Here is a 14,502-nt window from a genome sequence, read left to right as displayed (position 1 = left end):
CTTTTGGAGATTTTCCAATTCATGGATGTGTCCCCTCAGCTAAGTTTAATAAAGTTATAGTTTAACAATTTTGGTTTCTTAAAGGAAAAATATGGAGATGTTTTCCTACATGATGAAAAGGCTTCTCGGCATATAAACTCTGCTGAGTCGTTGCATTATGCCCTTCCAGCTACAGGGGCAATGAATCCAAAGGCAGTTTCACCAAGAAAACTTCACGTGAGGAGCAGGCCTCCCACCCAGCAGAACATTGTCCGAGAAATCACCTACTATAAGGCCAAAGATGCTGAAACAGAAAATGACCTTGAAGAACGTGAGTTAATGTTTTTTTTTAAAAAAAGTCATAATTGTTATAATTTTGGAAACTGTACTTTAATAAAATTCTGTTAGATGGTTTTTACTAATTCTTAAATTATTTTAACTTGATATTACTGATACATTTTTTAAAAAATAAAATATTTAAAAACTTTTTTGATAGGAACACAAAAGTGTTCAAGACTGATAAGAAAAGTTTGTGTGCATGAGCCAAGGAATGGGCCTGAAAATACCATATGGCTTGAAAATTATATTCTTAGAAACAGTTTTACTGAACAAATGAACACATGTAAATGAGTCTCAGTGTGGACTTTTGAAATCAATGTGCCTTCACTTCCTAGGTTGTGATCTCAGACTTATTCAATTCTGGATGCAGTATAGATTATATTATATGGTATGAATTGTGCTGCTAGGATTTCTGTCACATGAGGCAATTTAGAGCCTGGGATTTAGAGATTAACCTTTCCATTTGGTCAATTATCCAAGTTAGAGGGTGAGAGAATGTATGGTGTGCATAAGTGTTTGTCTTCCTTCCCTGACGTGAATCATTTGCTGTTGAACATATGGTGCTTTCTACGCTACAAAGTCCTTTTTTCGGAGCATTTGCTCTCTGTCACTGTCACTCTGTGGACTAGACTGCATACAACTTGGAGCAAGCAGGTGTTTCTGCTTCATAACTGGGAGTTGGATTATGTGGCTTCCACATTTCACCCCAGATCCTATTTTGGCTTTATCTACTTATGCCTCTATATTTTAAATGCAATTCAGAATTCAGAGAATTAAGCACATACTCATACATGACCCAACTCAGTTGCAGGTTTTTAAATATATCCTGAAGCAGATTTTGCAATCAATTATCTATGCAATAATTCCCCTGCTGTGTTAGTGGACATGTGTTTGTCTACTAAACAAAGCTGGAAGGCTGCCAATCAGCTGTTGAAGAAGGAAAGCTGGATCCTGCTTCTTTACTTCCTCTTCTCTGCCAAGCAACTGATCCGAAAGATGACATTTGATTTTACTAGCTCACATATGTTCATTCCTCCAGTCTTGATTTAATTAGTATTACAAACACCTCTCCGAGGGAGCGGGTAAAATGCCTCTTTGTATAAAGGTGACAGTTCCAACACCTGTCGTATGAAATTTGTATGGAATGTTTCAAAGATGGGCAATTACAGACCAGTTTTTAACCTTTCATCTTTTGAAAAAGGAAATCGTGATGTTGGTGGCTTCTCCAGAAGTCCTGGAGAAAACAAAGATCTCTTTCCATTTGAAATTAGTTTCAGAATGAGCTACAGATCAAGCTGATGGATGACTTTTGCTTGGAGGCTGGCAATGCCTGGAAAGTTTGGGAAAAAATGATTTTGCAATACGTCCATTCTTATCCCTCAGGGAGAGTTTATGTGCAGTTAAATCTTCAGTTTAACTGTTTTTCCCCCTAAGATGGTGACAGGGTGTCTTGCCCTTTTGAGTTGTGAATGGATTTGAGGAGGACAGAGACAGAGATCTATTTCTCTGTAATATTTCCAGGTATTAAAGCTCCTGAGTCCTGACTCTGAATAGTCTAACTGTAGCTGGTAAATTAGGAGTAATAAATCAAACCAAATTCAGTAAAATGGTCATCTCATTATAAAGTGTTTTAATTCCAGGGAATAAATAGATCTTCTCTTTCTGGATGGAGTTATATTCTCCCAAAATGAGCAGATTCAAAATCTGGGTTACATCTTGATCTGGATCTCTCTCTGGTTTCTGGATTGAAGTGATCATGAGGAGAACTTTTTATTGGTTTTGGCTGATATACCAATTGTATTCTATCCTGAGGAAAAATTAATGTGCTCTGTGTGTGACAACCTATCTAGTCCAGAAGCTTAATTATTGCTTAATGTAACAACCAGGCTGGTGCCTGGAAAGACTTAAAGACAACATCCTACTGAAAGCAAGACACTAGCTGCCAATTTATTTTGGAGCACAAAATAAAATTTTGATTATCTCCTGCTTGTGCCCTAATTACAGGAAATATCTTCTTTTTATAGGAATATTTTGTGTATTAAGAAATCTGGGAAGGTTTACCTTCAGATGCCACAGAAATATGTGGAGGAGTTTCAGAACTGAATTGCCTGTGTAGCCAACCCTGATTTGTAGAATGTGCTCATTGTTGCAATGGGAGAATTTACTAGCAAAAATCTTTAACGTCATATTTTTTTCCCAGACAAAAAATGATTTTAATTTAACATATGTAGAGTTTTAAAAATATTTTATATTTCATATTTTATTATCAATTATAACTGTATAATTGATAAAATGTAATACTTAAAAAATCTGTGTTTTAGCAGAAGAAGACTCTTCCAGTGGTGATACTATAGATTTGCTGATTGAGGACCAACTTTTGCAACACAACTACCTGTCAAATGTTCCTTCAAGGAAACCACCACCTATGGAAGATCTGCTTTTACATGGTGATAGTCAACTCCCGAAGGGGCATGTTACAAGCACTGCACCCAGTGGAAAAGAAATGTCTGCGAGCATTAGCACAACAACAGAAGCACCACTGTTTTCCACAGACAGGGTGCTTCCTCTAGAATCAATCCCAGTCACTACCTCATCAGTTGTCTCTACTACCCAAGTCCCAGAGACCACATCAACAGCTGAATTTCCAGTAACCCCATGGACCTTGAAGACACTGTCTCAGATTGCCACTCAGGCCCCCACAATCACAACTACAGCAGAACAGGACACAGCTACTATGGGGGGCCCCATAATTAGCATGACCACAACAGATTTCCACATACAGATGACGCCTGAGCCTACCATGATCGAAACTGTGACCTCTCCAGCCTCTGTGAATCCTAGCCTTACTGTCACACCAAAATATAGCCTCGATGAGGAAGATATCAGAAACAGCATTGGTGAGTTTGTTTTCTTTTCCCTTCCCATTTATCTTATTTCATTACTAGTGATGTGGATACCATTAGAATGGGATAAAGAAAGCTCTTACTTTGGGCCAAATCAATAGAAGGGGACTAAATAAATTATAAGTAAAGCAGTGTTAAATTCTCTAATCATGAATAGATGATGTCAAGGACTGCAGAGAAGAATTCTTAGGTTAAAAAGCATGATGGGTAGAGACAGCATTGGAACAGAGCCTGATAGATCAGAGGAAGAATCTGCAGGGGGATTTGGTGTCCCAGGGACAGGGTTAAAGAGGGCTCTGTCATGATACAAGAACACAAGTGCTGCCCTGGAAGGTCAAAGGCTTTTCTCTTTAATACAGTATTGTTTCCATGAAATCTAAATAGTTGCCCTCTATTATGTTTGGGTCTCTGCTGATCTTAAATCACATTGTTGTGCTTTTTTATTTTAGTCTATGAAATGCAGACTTACACTAGAATTTTGTTTTTATTTTATCTTTGCAAGATAAAGTTTGTTTTCTAGACGAATGGATGAATGAATTGGGCACAGGTTGACGTAATCTAGAACTATCAGTTTTTTTCTGGCCTTTTATTCTATTCATCAAATCAGTGTGCCCGGCTGACTGCCTCAGGCTTCCAACAAGCAGGACTAGAGATTTTTCTGTGTATCGTGCTATAGTTCTTCTTATTTTGAGAATTGGGTGGACCTACTTATTTTTAAAATTTCCCTTACTGTGTGGCAAAACCACATATTATATGAGGAAAGCCAATTTTTTTGAATTGGCCAGAACCAAAATAAACATAAATTATCAAAAGGCAAAATGTCTGGTTCAAGACCCCTGTTGCTCACTGCCCTGTTGTTCTATTAGTCACTCCTAGAATTTGGTACTAGTAACTTGTGATGTCTCTACTTTAAAAGATTTAGAGTCTAGACATTGTCCTTGACTATCTTTTGTGCCATCATTGTTCTGTTTATTAATATATTCTTGCTTAGGCACTTAGCATAAAAATGTATTATTAATCAGTTCCCATACCTTTGGTATGCTTATTTATGGGGAGAAATAGTTACAGGTTGGGACTGCAAAGAAAAGATGGTAGGCTGTCTCTGCCCATCATTTCTCCTGAAATGTGTGCACCCAGTTTTCTCAGGATTGCTATCATCCTAGAGCTGGTTGGAGGGCAAGATGCTAGTACTTATGTGCTAGAGTCTGTGCTGCAGATAAGTGAATGTCACATCCTTGGTTGAAATCAGGTTATAAGGAACAGTTGGAATTTATTTATTTTATTTATTTGTCAACAAGTACAAGGAAACAAGTAACAGTATAGACATAGACATGTACACATGAAAAAAATTGGCACAAATAAAAGGATATAAATATGCAAAACATAGTCATAAACACATAGAATGATTACATATAAATGGGGACAATAGGACAGGGATGGTAGGCACGCTGGTGTGCTTATACACGCCCCCTTAGGGACCTCTTAAGAAACATGAAAGGTCCACAGTAGACAGTTTAAGGTAAAAGATATGGGGATTAGTGAGACTAACAACAGGATCAGGTAGAGTGTTCCAGACATTTACTACTCTATTGCAGAAGTCATATTTCCTTCAATCAAGATTAGAGCAAATTACATTGTGTTTGAATCTATGGATAGCCCTTGTGTTATTACGGTTGAAATTAAAGTATTGATTTACAGGTAGGACTTTTTGGTAAATAATCTTATGAACTAAGCATAGGTTGGAACATAGACGGCGTAGTTCGAGGCTATCCAGTCCTAAAATTTCAAGCCTGGTGGTATAGGGAATTTTATTTCGAGCAGAAGATTTGAGTACTCTTCTAGTAAAATATCTCTGGACCAGGGGTGAAATCTAAATTTTTTTGCTACCGGTTCTGTGGGCGGGGCTTAATTAGTGGGAGGGGCTTGGTGGTAAGGTGGAGGACGTTGGTCAGATGGGCATGGCCAAGTCAATGTCACTTCTTTGCCCTTTTTTAACCTACAAAACACAACACAACACAACTGGCTCACCCACAATATAAAAGCAGCTGTGCTAGACCCAAAATAGCCCCTGCAACAAGTAGGAACCTCACACAGCCACAAAAAGCCCAAAAAACCAACTTTCACACTTTACACACACACAACACAACACAACTTTCTCACCTACAATGTAAAAGCAGCTGTGCTAGACCCAAAATGGCCCCTGCAACAAGCAGGAACCTCACACAGCCACAAAAAGCCCAAAAAACCAACTTTCACACTTTACACACACAAAATTCCACATACAGTTTTGTGAGATTTTGTGTGTTTGTGTAGTTAGAGTGAAACACTACAGAAACACACTAAATCTCAGAAAGCTGCACAAATATTATTTTATTTTAATTTATTTTTATTTTTATATAAAAGCAGCTAAATTTAAAACTTCCTAAACTTTTAAGTCTAAAAAAAGAACAACTAAAAAAAACCCCAATTAACTATTTTTTAAAGCTCCCAAAGGGGAAAAAAACTTACCCAATAGAACAGATGTCTCCAACCTTGGTAACTTTAAGACTTGTAGACTTCAACTCCCAGAATTCCTCAGCCAGCTTTGCTTTTCTGGCTGAGGAATTCTGGGAGTTGAAGTCCACAACTCCCTGCCTGCTTGATTGCAGGCAGGGAGATTCAGTTGCTTGCTGATGCAATCGATTGCAGGGATTACAGCAAGGTATTGTGACCAGCAACTAAAGTAAGCAAGCTGAGGTGGGGAAGGGGAGGGATTTTTGCTACCGATTAGCAGGCAGAGCCATTTAAAAGGAAAAAAGTTTTTTTCTTTTACATGGCTCTGGCGATCCCAGCTGAGTTGCCTGATTAGCAGGCAACTCAGCTGGGATCCTCAGAGCTTGGCTGGTCAGAGCCATTTAAAAGGGAAAAAAAGGCTCTGATGATCACGCAGCTCAGCTGGGCATGGGGGGCGGGGGCAGGGATTTTTGCTACCGGTTCTCTGAACTGCCTGCCGCCATCACTACCTACTCGCCCGAGCCGGTCCGAACCGGGAGCATTTCACCCCTGCTCTGGACCCTCTCTAATGTATTGATGTCTGAGATACAGTGAGGATTCCAGGCAGGTGAACAGTATTCAGGTATAGGTCTGGCAAAGGTTTTATATGCCCTAGTTTGAAGTTTAGAGTTATCAGAGAGAAAACTTCGTAAAATGAGATTGACAACTCTTAATGTCTTTTTTGCAATGATGTTACAGTGAGCTCTGGGACTTAGATCTTTTGAAGTGAGTACTCCTAGGTCCTTGACAGAGTGTGGGTCAACTTTTAGATCATTTCCAGCCAGCAAATATTTGATGTTCTTATTTCTATTGCCAAAGTGCAGGTATGAGCATTTGTTAGCAGAGATTTGAAGTTGCCAATTGTTTGACCAATCAGATACATAGTTTAGGTCATTTTGAAGGGTAGTAGAGTTGTCTATGGTGTTGAATATTGCTGCTGATGTACTGCATTCCGTGCTGCCCAGCACTATCCTTGCCTAATCTACTTGATTTCATGGCAAGAGATCCTGAGATTGTTAATTCTTAGGGATTTCAACTGATCACCAAGCAACATTCAGTTTGGGGCAGATTATGGAATGGTAGAAAGAAGTAAAATGGCTTTTTTTTGTCATTGTATTGAATCCACTGATAGAGTCTGATAGCTCTATTTAAGGTAACTAATTCCTTGTGGGGGAAGGACAAAATACTGGAAATTTTGTACAGCACTGTAAGATATATTTAAGCTCTCTGGCAGATAAAATTTCACAAATCCACTCAGAGGTCACTATTATTTGGACAAGTGTAGCTGAAATGCTCAGAGCATAGTCTTGTGTTGAGTAAATTGGAGCCTGTGTTAGGGATTGGGTCTTTCAAACTATGAACTTGATTACCTGTCATCCAGGCTCCCCCTTAAATTGTTAAGGCTGCCTGGGGGAGGGGGGGAAGATCTGAGATTGGGTCCATATGGCTCATACGGTGATGAGTTTCTTTGAGAGACAGAGTGATTCCTTCAGCCATGAAAGAGGTGATTATTTGCTCCTCCTCAAGAAGTTATTGATGAACCCAACAACCCAAAAGTTGTTGATGTGATCAGGCAAGAGTCCTAGAGGATCCTGGAAGAATCAGATTATCTGATCTATATCAGTCAAGTTTCAAGCAGCATCATGCTTTTTTATGATCTTTGGCAGAGCTGGGATGGGAGTGATATGTTGTTCCTTGTGTTCCTTGATCCTCAGTGCTTTTGATACTATGAGTATCTTTCTGAACTGGCTGTGGTAATTGAGAGTAGAGTGATGCCATATTGCAGTGATTCTCCTCATTTTTCTGTGATTGTTCCAGCATATTTAGGGTGGATGGAATGTGATGGAATGTGATAGTGGGAAGTATGGTGTGCTCCTTTGTAAGATTAATACAGTTGTTTCATTGCTTTTTTATTGGTTTTGTTATGCCTAGGCTTATTGTGCATGATAGTAATCCATAAAAGTTCAATAAATAAATAAACATCTACATGAGATCATCTGTTGATTCACAGGATCATCAGTAATGCTGATGACATCCAATTATATATCTTGACTCTGCAAGATCCAAGTGATACTCTCTATGTGTCCCAATATCTAGAGGCCGTACAGATCTGCATGACTCTCAGGCTCAATCCTGACTGGACTGAGTAGCTGTGTATATTGGGGGTCTTTAGTCTTGGGGACTTTCCATCTTTTAAATTGGGTGGGTAGCATTTCCTCGGTCAAGTCTGATGCACTATCTGGTCTTGGACTTATAGGTTCTGCTCAAAGAGCAGATGGCGGCTGTGGCCTAGAGCGTCTCTGCAAAGAGCAAACTAGTGCATTACTTATACCCATTTCTGGATTGGGAGGCTGTTCAGAAGGCCACACAGACCCTAGTCATCTCATGAATGGATTATTGCAATGTATCCTACGTGGGGCTGCCATTAAGACCACTCAGAAACTACACTAGTAGCAGCACAGACGGTATTGGGCATGCCATGGTGTGCTCATATGGCACCAGTTGCTTCTGGATGCAATTCAAGGTTCTGGTTATCACCTATTGAGTTCCACATGGCATAGCCTGGTTATTCGAGATAACACTTAGGAAAATCAGGTAGACCAGAGAGCTCCCAGTCCCCTTGATTAAATAATGTCATATGTGGGTCTTAGAAAACAGCACTTACCTCTGGAAAGGATAGTGTCAGACATCTTGGAGTAAAGCAGTTGTTAAACCCCTACAGGATGCTTGGGTTTGAATGGTTTACTTCTGGGCAAATATGATCTTTTTATCTTTGTTCCTGTTGCATTTAAAGTGTCAGCCACCCAGAGTTGTTTACAGTTGAGCAGTCTGTACATTCTCTCCATCTCCCCCCCTCTTCTCCCCTCACTCTGTGTGTGTGTGTGTTAAGAAAAAGAGAGAGAAGCTACAACACCTTAAAGCCTTTACATATACATAGGAAGTGCTAAATATTCTTTGTTGTTTCAGGTCAATGCAAGGACACTTTGTCCACGATTACTGGGCCAGTAATTCAGAATACCTATGGGCGGAATGAAGGTGCTTGGATGAAGGATCCAGTTGCCAAAGATGAGCGAATCTATGTCACCAACTATTATTATGGCAATACCTTGATGGAATTCCGGAATCTGGACAGCTTCAGACAAGGTTTTATGTTTGCTCTCTATTACGGGGTGAATTGCTAGAGAAGATAACTGACAGAAGAGAAGAATTCTGGGTTGGGAGGTCAGGAGAGATTTGATACATCTCAAGAAAAGTTTAAATGGAAAATTGAAATCTTCCAAGCACAAACATTTAGAGAAAGGGCAGTTAAAGTGAGTTTGGGATCAAAAGTCTTAGAAATCTGTGAAATAAAAATTACATTGCAGGTAGTTTGTACACCAGCTAGGGCCTCCTCAGTTGGTGCTTTTTTTATGCTGCCACAGCTGGAGCCTTTTTTCATGGGCTTCGGCCTCTTTTGCAAAAAAAGAAAAAAGAGAAAGAGAAGACTCTAGCTGATGTACAGATGGCAGCCCTGGCTGGTGCACGAACAGGGCTGGGACAGCTGGCAGCATTGGGTAGGTAGGCAACAAAAAGGGCTAAGTTGGGGAGGGGTGAGATAGGGAGATAGGGAGAGTTCCAGAGGATGCAGTCCCTTATTTTACCCAGGCTCCGGAGTAGGAGGGACCAAACCCAGAATGGCTTGGCCCAGGGTGGGTCCTTGCCTAACTATCGGTGGGATTCAGTTAATGATGGCAATGGGGACTGCCAGGATTGCCATTGCTGAGTGATTTGGTCATGTGACATTGTGCCAGGGGTGAAATCTAAAATTTGTTACTACCGGTTCTGTGGGCGTGGCTTGGTGGGGGGGGGTGTAATGTTACTGGGTGGGCGTGGCCAACTTTTTTTTTTTTACTTTTAAAAGCATTTTTTCTACAACCTTAAGAGGTTGCAAGAAAAAAATGCTTTTAGAAGCCTCTGATGATCCCAGCTGAGCCGCGCGATCATCAGAGGCTTTTTTCGGCTGAAGAGGTTGTAGAAAAAATGCTTTTAAAAGTAAAAAAAACAGCCTCTGATGATCGCGCGGCTCAGCTGGGCATGGGGGGGGAGGGTGCAGGGATTTTTGCTACCAGTTCTCCGAACCACCTGCCGCCATCGCTACCGGATCAGGCGGTCCTGTCCGAACCAGGAGAATTTCACCCCTGCATTGTGCCTTATGACCACAGTACTTAGCAACAGAAATCCCTGTTCCCAATTACAGTCATTAACCAAAAACTACCTGTAGAGAATTAAGCCTAGAATGGTGTAGCAGGTATGTGCCAAATACAGCACTTCTGCATCAATCCAGTTTCTCCCTATAAACATACATAGAGGAGCTAAATGGATTTTCTATTAATGGACAAACTGTTTGAAATCTGTTACATTTTAATGCAAAATTTGTGGTGCTTTATCTTTCATTTTAAGTGCTTTAGATATGGTGGTGTCTTTATTTTTGGCAAGAGTCACGTAACCTATCCATGGCTATATATTAGAATATCTTGTTTGCCACAAGGCGGATATGCTTACTGTTAACAGATTTTAAAAAACTGAAAGCCTACAAATAGCAGATACACTGCAGATGTACAGAATACTAAAGAAAGAAATACTGAAACTTGAATGATAAAATCTACAGAAGAAAATGTGGGAGAATAAATTTCACATCTAGTTAGTACGTTCCAGATTAGGAGTTCAGTAACACATGAGTAAATCTCCAGATTTAATCTTTGACATCTGCCTGAAATCTTGAACAGCTGCCACTAAGCAGTGGGTAGAATGTCTCTGTTGGAATCTTCACAGGAAACATATGTGCAAGTAGGATTAGGATCAAGTGTGCTCTTTAAATTATTATACCATCTGTTTCCTAGGTCGATGGAGTAACTCGTACAAGTTGCCCTATAGTTGGATGGGAACAGGCCATGCCGTTTTTAATGGTTCTCTGTACTACAACCGAGCCTTCACCCGCAACCTCATTAAGTATGACCTAAAGCAGCGCTACGTGGCTGCCTGGGCCATGTTGCATGATGTAGCTTATGAAGAGGAGACCCCTTGGCGGTGGCGCGGCCATTCAGATGTAGATTTTGCTGTGGATGAAAATGGCCTATGGATCATTTATCCCGCCAGTAATTATGATAGCTTCAACCAAGAGGTGATTGTCCTCAGCAAACTCAATGCCATGGATCTGAGCACCCGTAAGGAGACCACCTGGCAGACAGGTCTGCGCAAAAACTTCTATGGCAACTCCTTTGTCATCTGCGGTGTCCTCTATGCTGTTGACAGCTACAACAAGAGAAATGCCAATATTTCATATGCATTTGACACGCACACCAATACCCAGATCATCCCTCGTCTGCTCTTTGAGAATGAGTATTCCTACACCACTCAGATAGACTACAACCCCAAGGATCGGCTCCTTTATGCTTGGGACAATGGCCACCAGGTTACTTACAACGTCATTTTTGCTTATTAAGGACACAAGGGAGTGATTTTAATGGGCCACAGCACCTTTTTATATAAACTTGTTTGCTTTTAATTCTATAAAATCAGAGTAAATGTGTGGGTTTAAACATTTTTAAAAAAAATAAAATTGGACTGTAGAACAGTCTATATACCGAATCAACCTTTTTATTTTGGGCATAACTTTTTTATATGGAACATACTGCCTATCCTGAGACAATGGGACCTATGTCTTCATTAACTCTGCCAAGGGCAGACACCCCAAAGGGGAAAACCACACGTCTTTTGCCTTTATTATTGTAATAGAAAACTTGGTTTGGATGAGAAAACCCTCTAAAGTTAACATTTTTTATAATAAAATATCAGTGTTGAAACTCAGTAAACCAGTGTCCTGTTCACATTTCTGCTTCTTACTACATGCTTCTCTTTTCTGCTGACTAGCTCCTACATGACTTGTTGGGTTCTTGCCTGAACTGCTGTAGCTTTTCACATTTTAGTTCAGACTGCAATCCTATGGTATTTTGGAGGCTCCAGGAGCCGTAATACTATAACCTTCACCATCTGCAGGCAGAGATCTGCTGCAGAAATCCTCCTTTGGCTGAGGACAGAAGGGTTTGCACTACTGTGGGTGCTCTGATCTACAGATGAGAAGCGCAAAGGGGAGGGGGGAGAAGGCTTTGAATCTGACAAAGTCAAGCCTCTTTCTGAAGGATGAAGGGAAAACCATGCCAGCCCTGGAGATGGGTCCCCATCCCCATCTGCCATGGTAGGCAGCTTAATTCATAGAAACCTAACCTAGATGATAGATGCAGATCCTTTAGCCCCCACACCGCCTTGCCTCACTGCTGGTGTAGTTGCTGGGTGTTGAATCCAGGTGGCAAAAAAACTGAACCAGCATGAAATGTGGACACTTCTGCCTCTAATTGTTTAAGATAGTGATAGATCGATTGTGACAAAAAATTAATTGAAGTTTTGGCAGCAAGAATGGATCTAGGAGGAAAATGCATATGGAAGAAAAGCAAGTGTAAATAACTGAATGAGTGCTTACTTAGTGTCATACTTAGCTTGGTATTGGTTGATTTCATTTTCGGAGTGTTATCCTATTGACAGATAAGGCAAATGGACAAATCCTGAGGCTCTTTGCATAATTTATTTCCAATGAGTCATTGGATAGAAGAAATGCAGACAAAAATGCTGTGGAAAAGCACATTTCACAGCATGATTGCTGCAAACAAATGAGGATGAGAGACAGCTATTTGAAATATATATAGAAAGAAAAAGCTGAAGAAGACAGACAAAAATTAAAAATGATTAAATTAAAAGAATCAAAAATAATGTAGAGTGATTTTGATGGAAACAAAAGAATTGGTTTGGAAATGGATGAAATAGATTAAGCAAACCATTGCCAACAGAGTGAATGGTATTAAAAATAAAAAAAATAAAAGTGATGAAATTGTCTGGGATGAAACTAAAATGAGGGAATGTGGAAAGGAGTATTTTAGAGGTTTGGGTGAGAATGTTAAAGACTGGGAATGAAGCAAATGCTAAAAAAAAAAAAAACAATAAATCCAAGGATTGTTCATCTGCTACATGTAGCATCTTTTCCCAAAATCTTAACCAGTGCCCAATGAGTATGAAAGAATGGGCGAATGGGAATTGATTGTTGAAGCCTTCCTGCAAAATACCTTCCTAATAAGGACATTTTCAAGACACAATCCAGCCAGGGTAAAATGCTTCAGCAAGCATAACCTCAATCATCTCTTGGTCAACTGAATTTATGTCTAAGTAAGCACTCCTAGGATTACAGCTTTTATCAATAAAAACATATTTGTTGAAATTTTTTCCTGCTAGTACTTGGATGGATAGATGGATGGATGGATGGATGGATGGATGGATAGATAGATAGATAGATAGATGATAGAATTCTTTATTGGCCAAGTATGATTGGACACACAAGGAATTTGTCTTTGGTTAGCTTTTATATTATTAAAAGATTACCACAAGCATCCTGGAAAACAGCAAACATACCCAGGGAATTTGTTTGTGGGAAGCATATATTTAAAGGTATCTTTACATTTGGCAAGAACAGTCTTTCCCTGAATAAATAGACACAAAGGGGGAGCTGCAAATCATATGCCTCTGAAATGTGCTTTTATTATTTATTATTTATTTTATTTTAAATTTATATACCGCCCTTCTCCCTGAGGACTCAGGGCGGTGTACAGCCAGAATTAAAAAACATGAAATACAAATATTAAAAAAAAATTAAAATATATATAAATTTGGCCCAAAATTAAAAATACAAACCAATTAAAACATTTAAAATTTCTTCTTAAGCCAGCCTGGCTTGCTGGAAAAAGTGGGTTTTAAGGGCACGGCGGAAGGCACTAAGGTCTTGGATTCTCCTTATCTCTGGGGGCAACTGATTCCAGAGGATAGGTGCCCACACAGAGAAGGCCCTCCCCCTGGGGGTCACCAGCCTACATTGATTGGCTGATGGCACCCTGAGGAGGCCCTCTCTGTGGGAGCGCACGGGACGATGGGAGGTCGTCAGTAGCAGCAGGCGGTCTCAAAGATAGCTAGGCCCGATGCCATGGAGCGCTTTAAAGGTGATAACCAACACCTTGAAGCGCACCCGGAAGACCACTGGGAGCCAGTGCAGCTCACACAGAAGCGGTGTTACATGGGAGCGCCATGCTGCTCCCATCACTACCCGCGCTGCTGCATTCTGGACCAGTTGGAGCCTCCGGGTGCTCTTCAAGGGGAGCCCCATGTAGAGAGCGTTGCAGTAGTCAAGGCGAGAGGTGACGAGGGCATGAGTGACTGTGCAGAGGGAATCCCAATCAAGAAAGGGCCGCAATTGGCGAATCAGGCGAACCTGACAAAAGGTCCCCCTGGTTACAGCTGTCAGATGTTCCTCCAAGGACAGCTGCATATCCAGGAGGACTCCCAGATTGCGAGCCCTTTCTGTGGGGGCCAAAGACTCGCCCCCAATAGTCAGTGATGGAGTCAACTGACTATATCGGGATGCTGGGAGCCACAGCCACTCAGTCTTGGAAGGGTTGAGCTTGAGCCTGTTCCTCCCCATCCAGATCCGCACAGCCTCCAGGCACTGGGACATCACTTTAAGGGCATCATTGGGGTGGCCTGGGGTGGAGATGTACAGTTGGGTGTCATCAGCGTACTGGTGGTATCTCACCCGAAGCCACGGATGATGTCGCCCAGCGGCTTCACATAAATGTTGAACAGAAGGGGCGAGAGGACCGATCCCTGCAGCACT

At 40.8% G+C, this 14,502-nt stretch overlaps 1 protein-coding gene across 6 annotated transcripts in view; it reads left to right on the top strand.

The window, feature by feature from the left end:
• The window catches only part of OLFML2B (olfactomedin like 2B), a 36,356-nt gene extending 24,751 nt beyond the window's left edge, over positions 1-11,605 (top strand). For 3 of the 6 annotated variants that reach the window (XM_034409798.3, XM_087891139.1, XM_087891140.1), the window contains 4 exons: positions 85-310; positions 2,643-3,215; positions 8,721-8,897; positions 10,634-11,605. In XM_034409798.3, coding sequence (XP_034265689.2) covers positions 85-310; positions 2,643-3,215; positions 8,721-8,897; positions 10,634-11,235 — 1,578 coding nt within the window. In that variant the 3' untranslated portion in view covers positions 11,236-11,605. Of the gene's footprint in view, positions 1-84; positions 311-2,639; positions 3,216-8,720; positions 8,898-10,633 lie in introns of all 6 variants that reach the window. The other 3 variants (XM_034409797.3, XM_034409801.3, XM_034409800.3) reach the window with 1 other exon arrangement.
• The last annotated feature ends 2,897 nt before the right edge of the window (positions 11,606-14,502 follow it).

This window comes from Pantherophis guttatus, chromosome 3, assembly GCF_059756535.1.
Source record: "Pantherophis guttatus breed Tessera chromosome 3, ASM5975653v1, whole genome shotgun sequence".
In the NCBI taxonomy this organism is placed as follows: Eukaryota; Metazoa; Chordata; class Lepidosauria; order Squamata; family Colubridae; genus Pantherophis; species Pantherophis guttatus.
The sequence above is the reverse complement of the archived record's forward strand: the minus strand, read 5'-3'. Positions and strand labels throughout refer to the sequence as shown.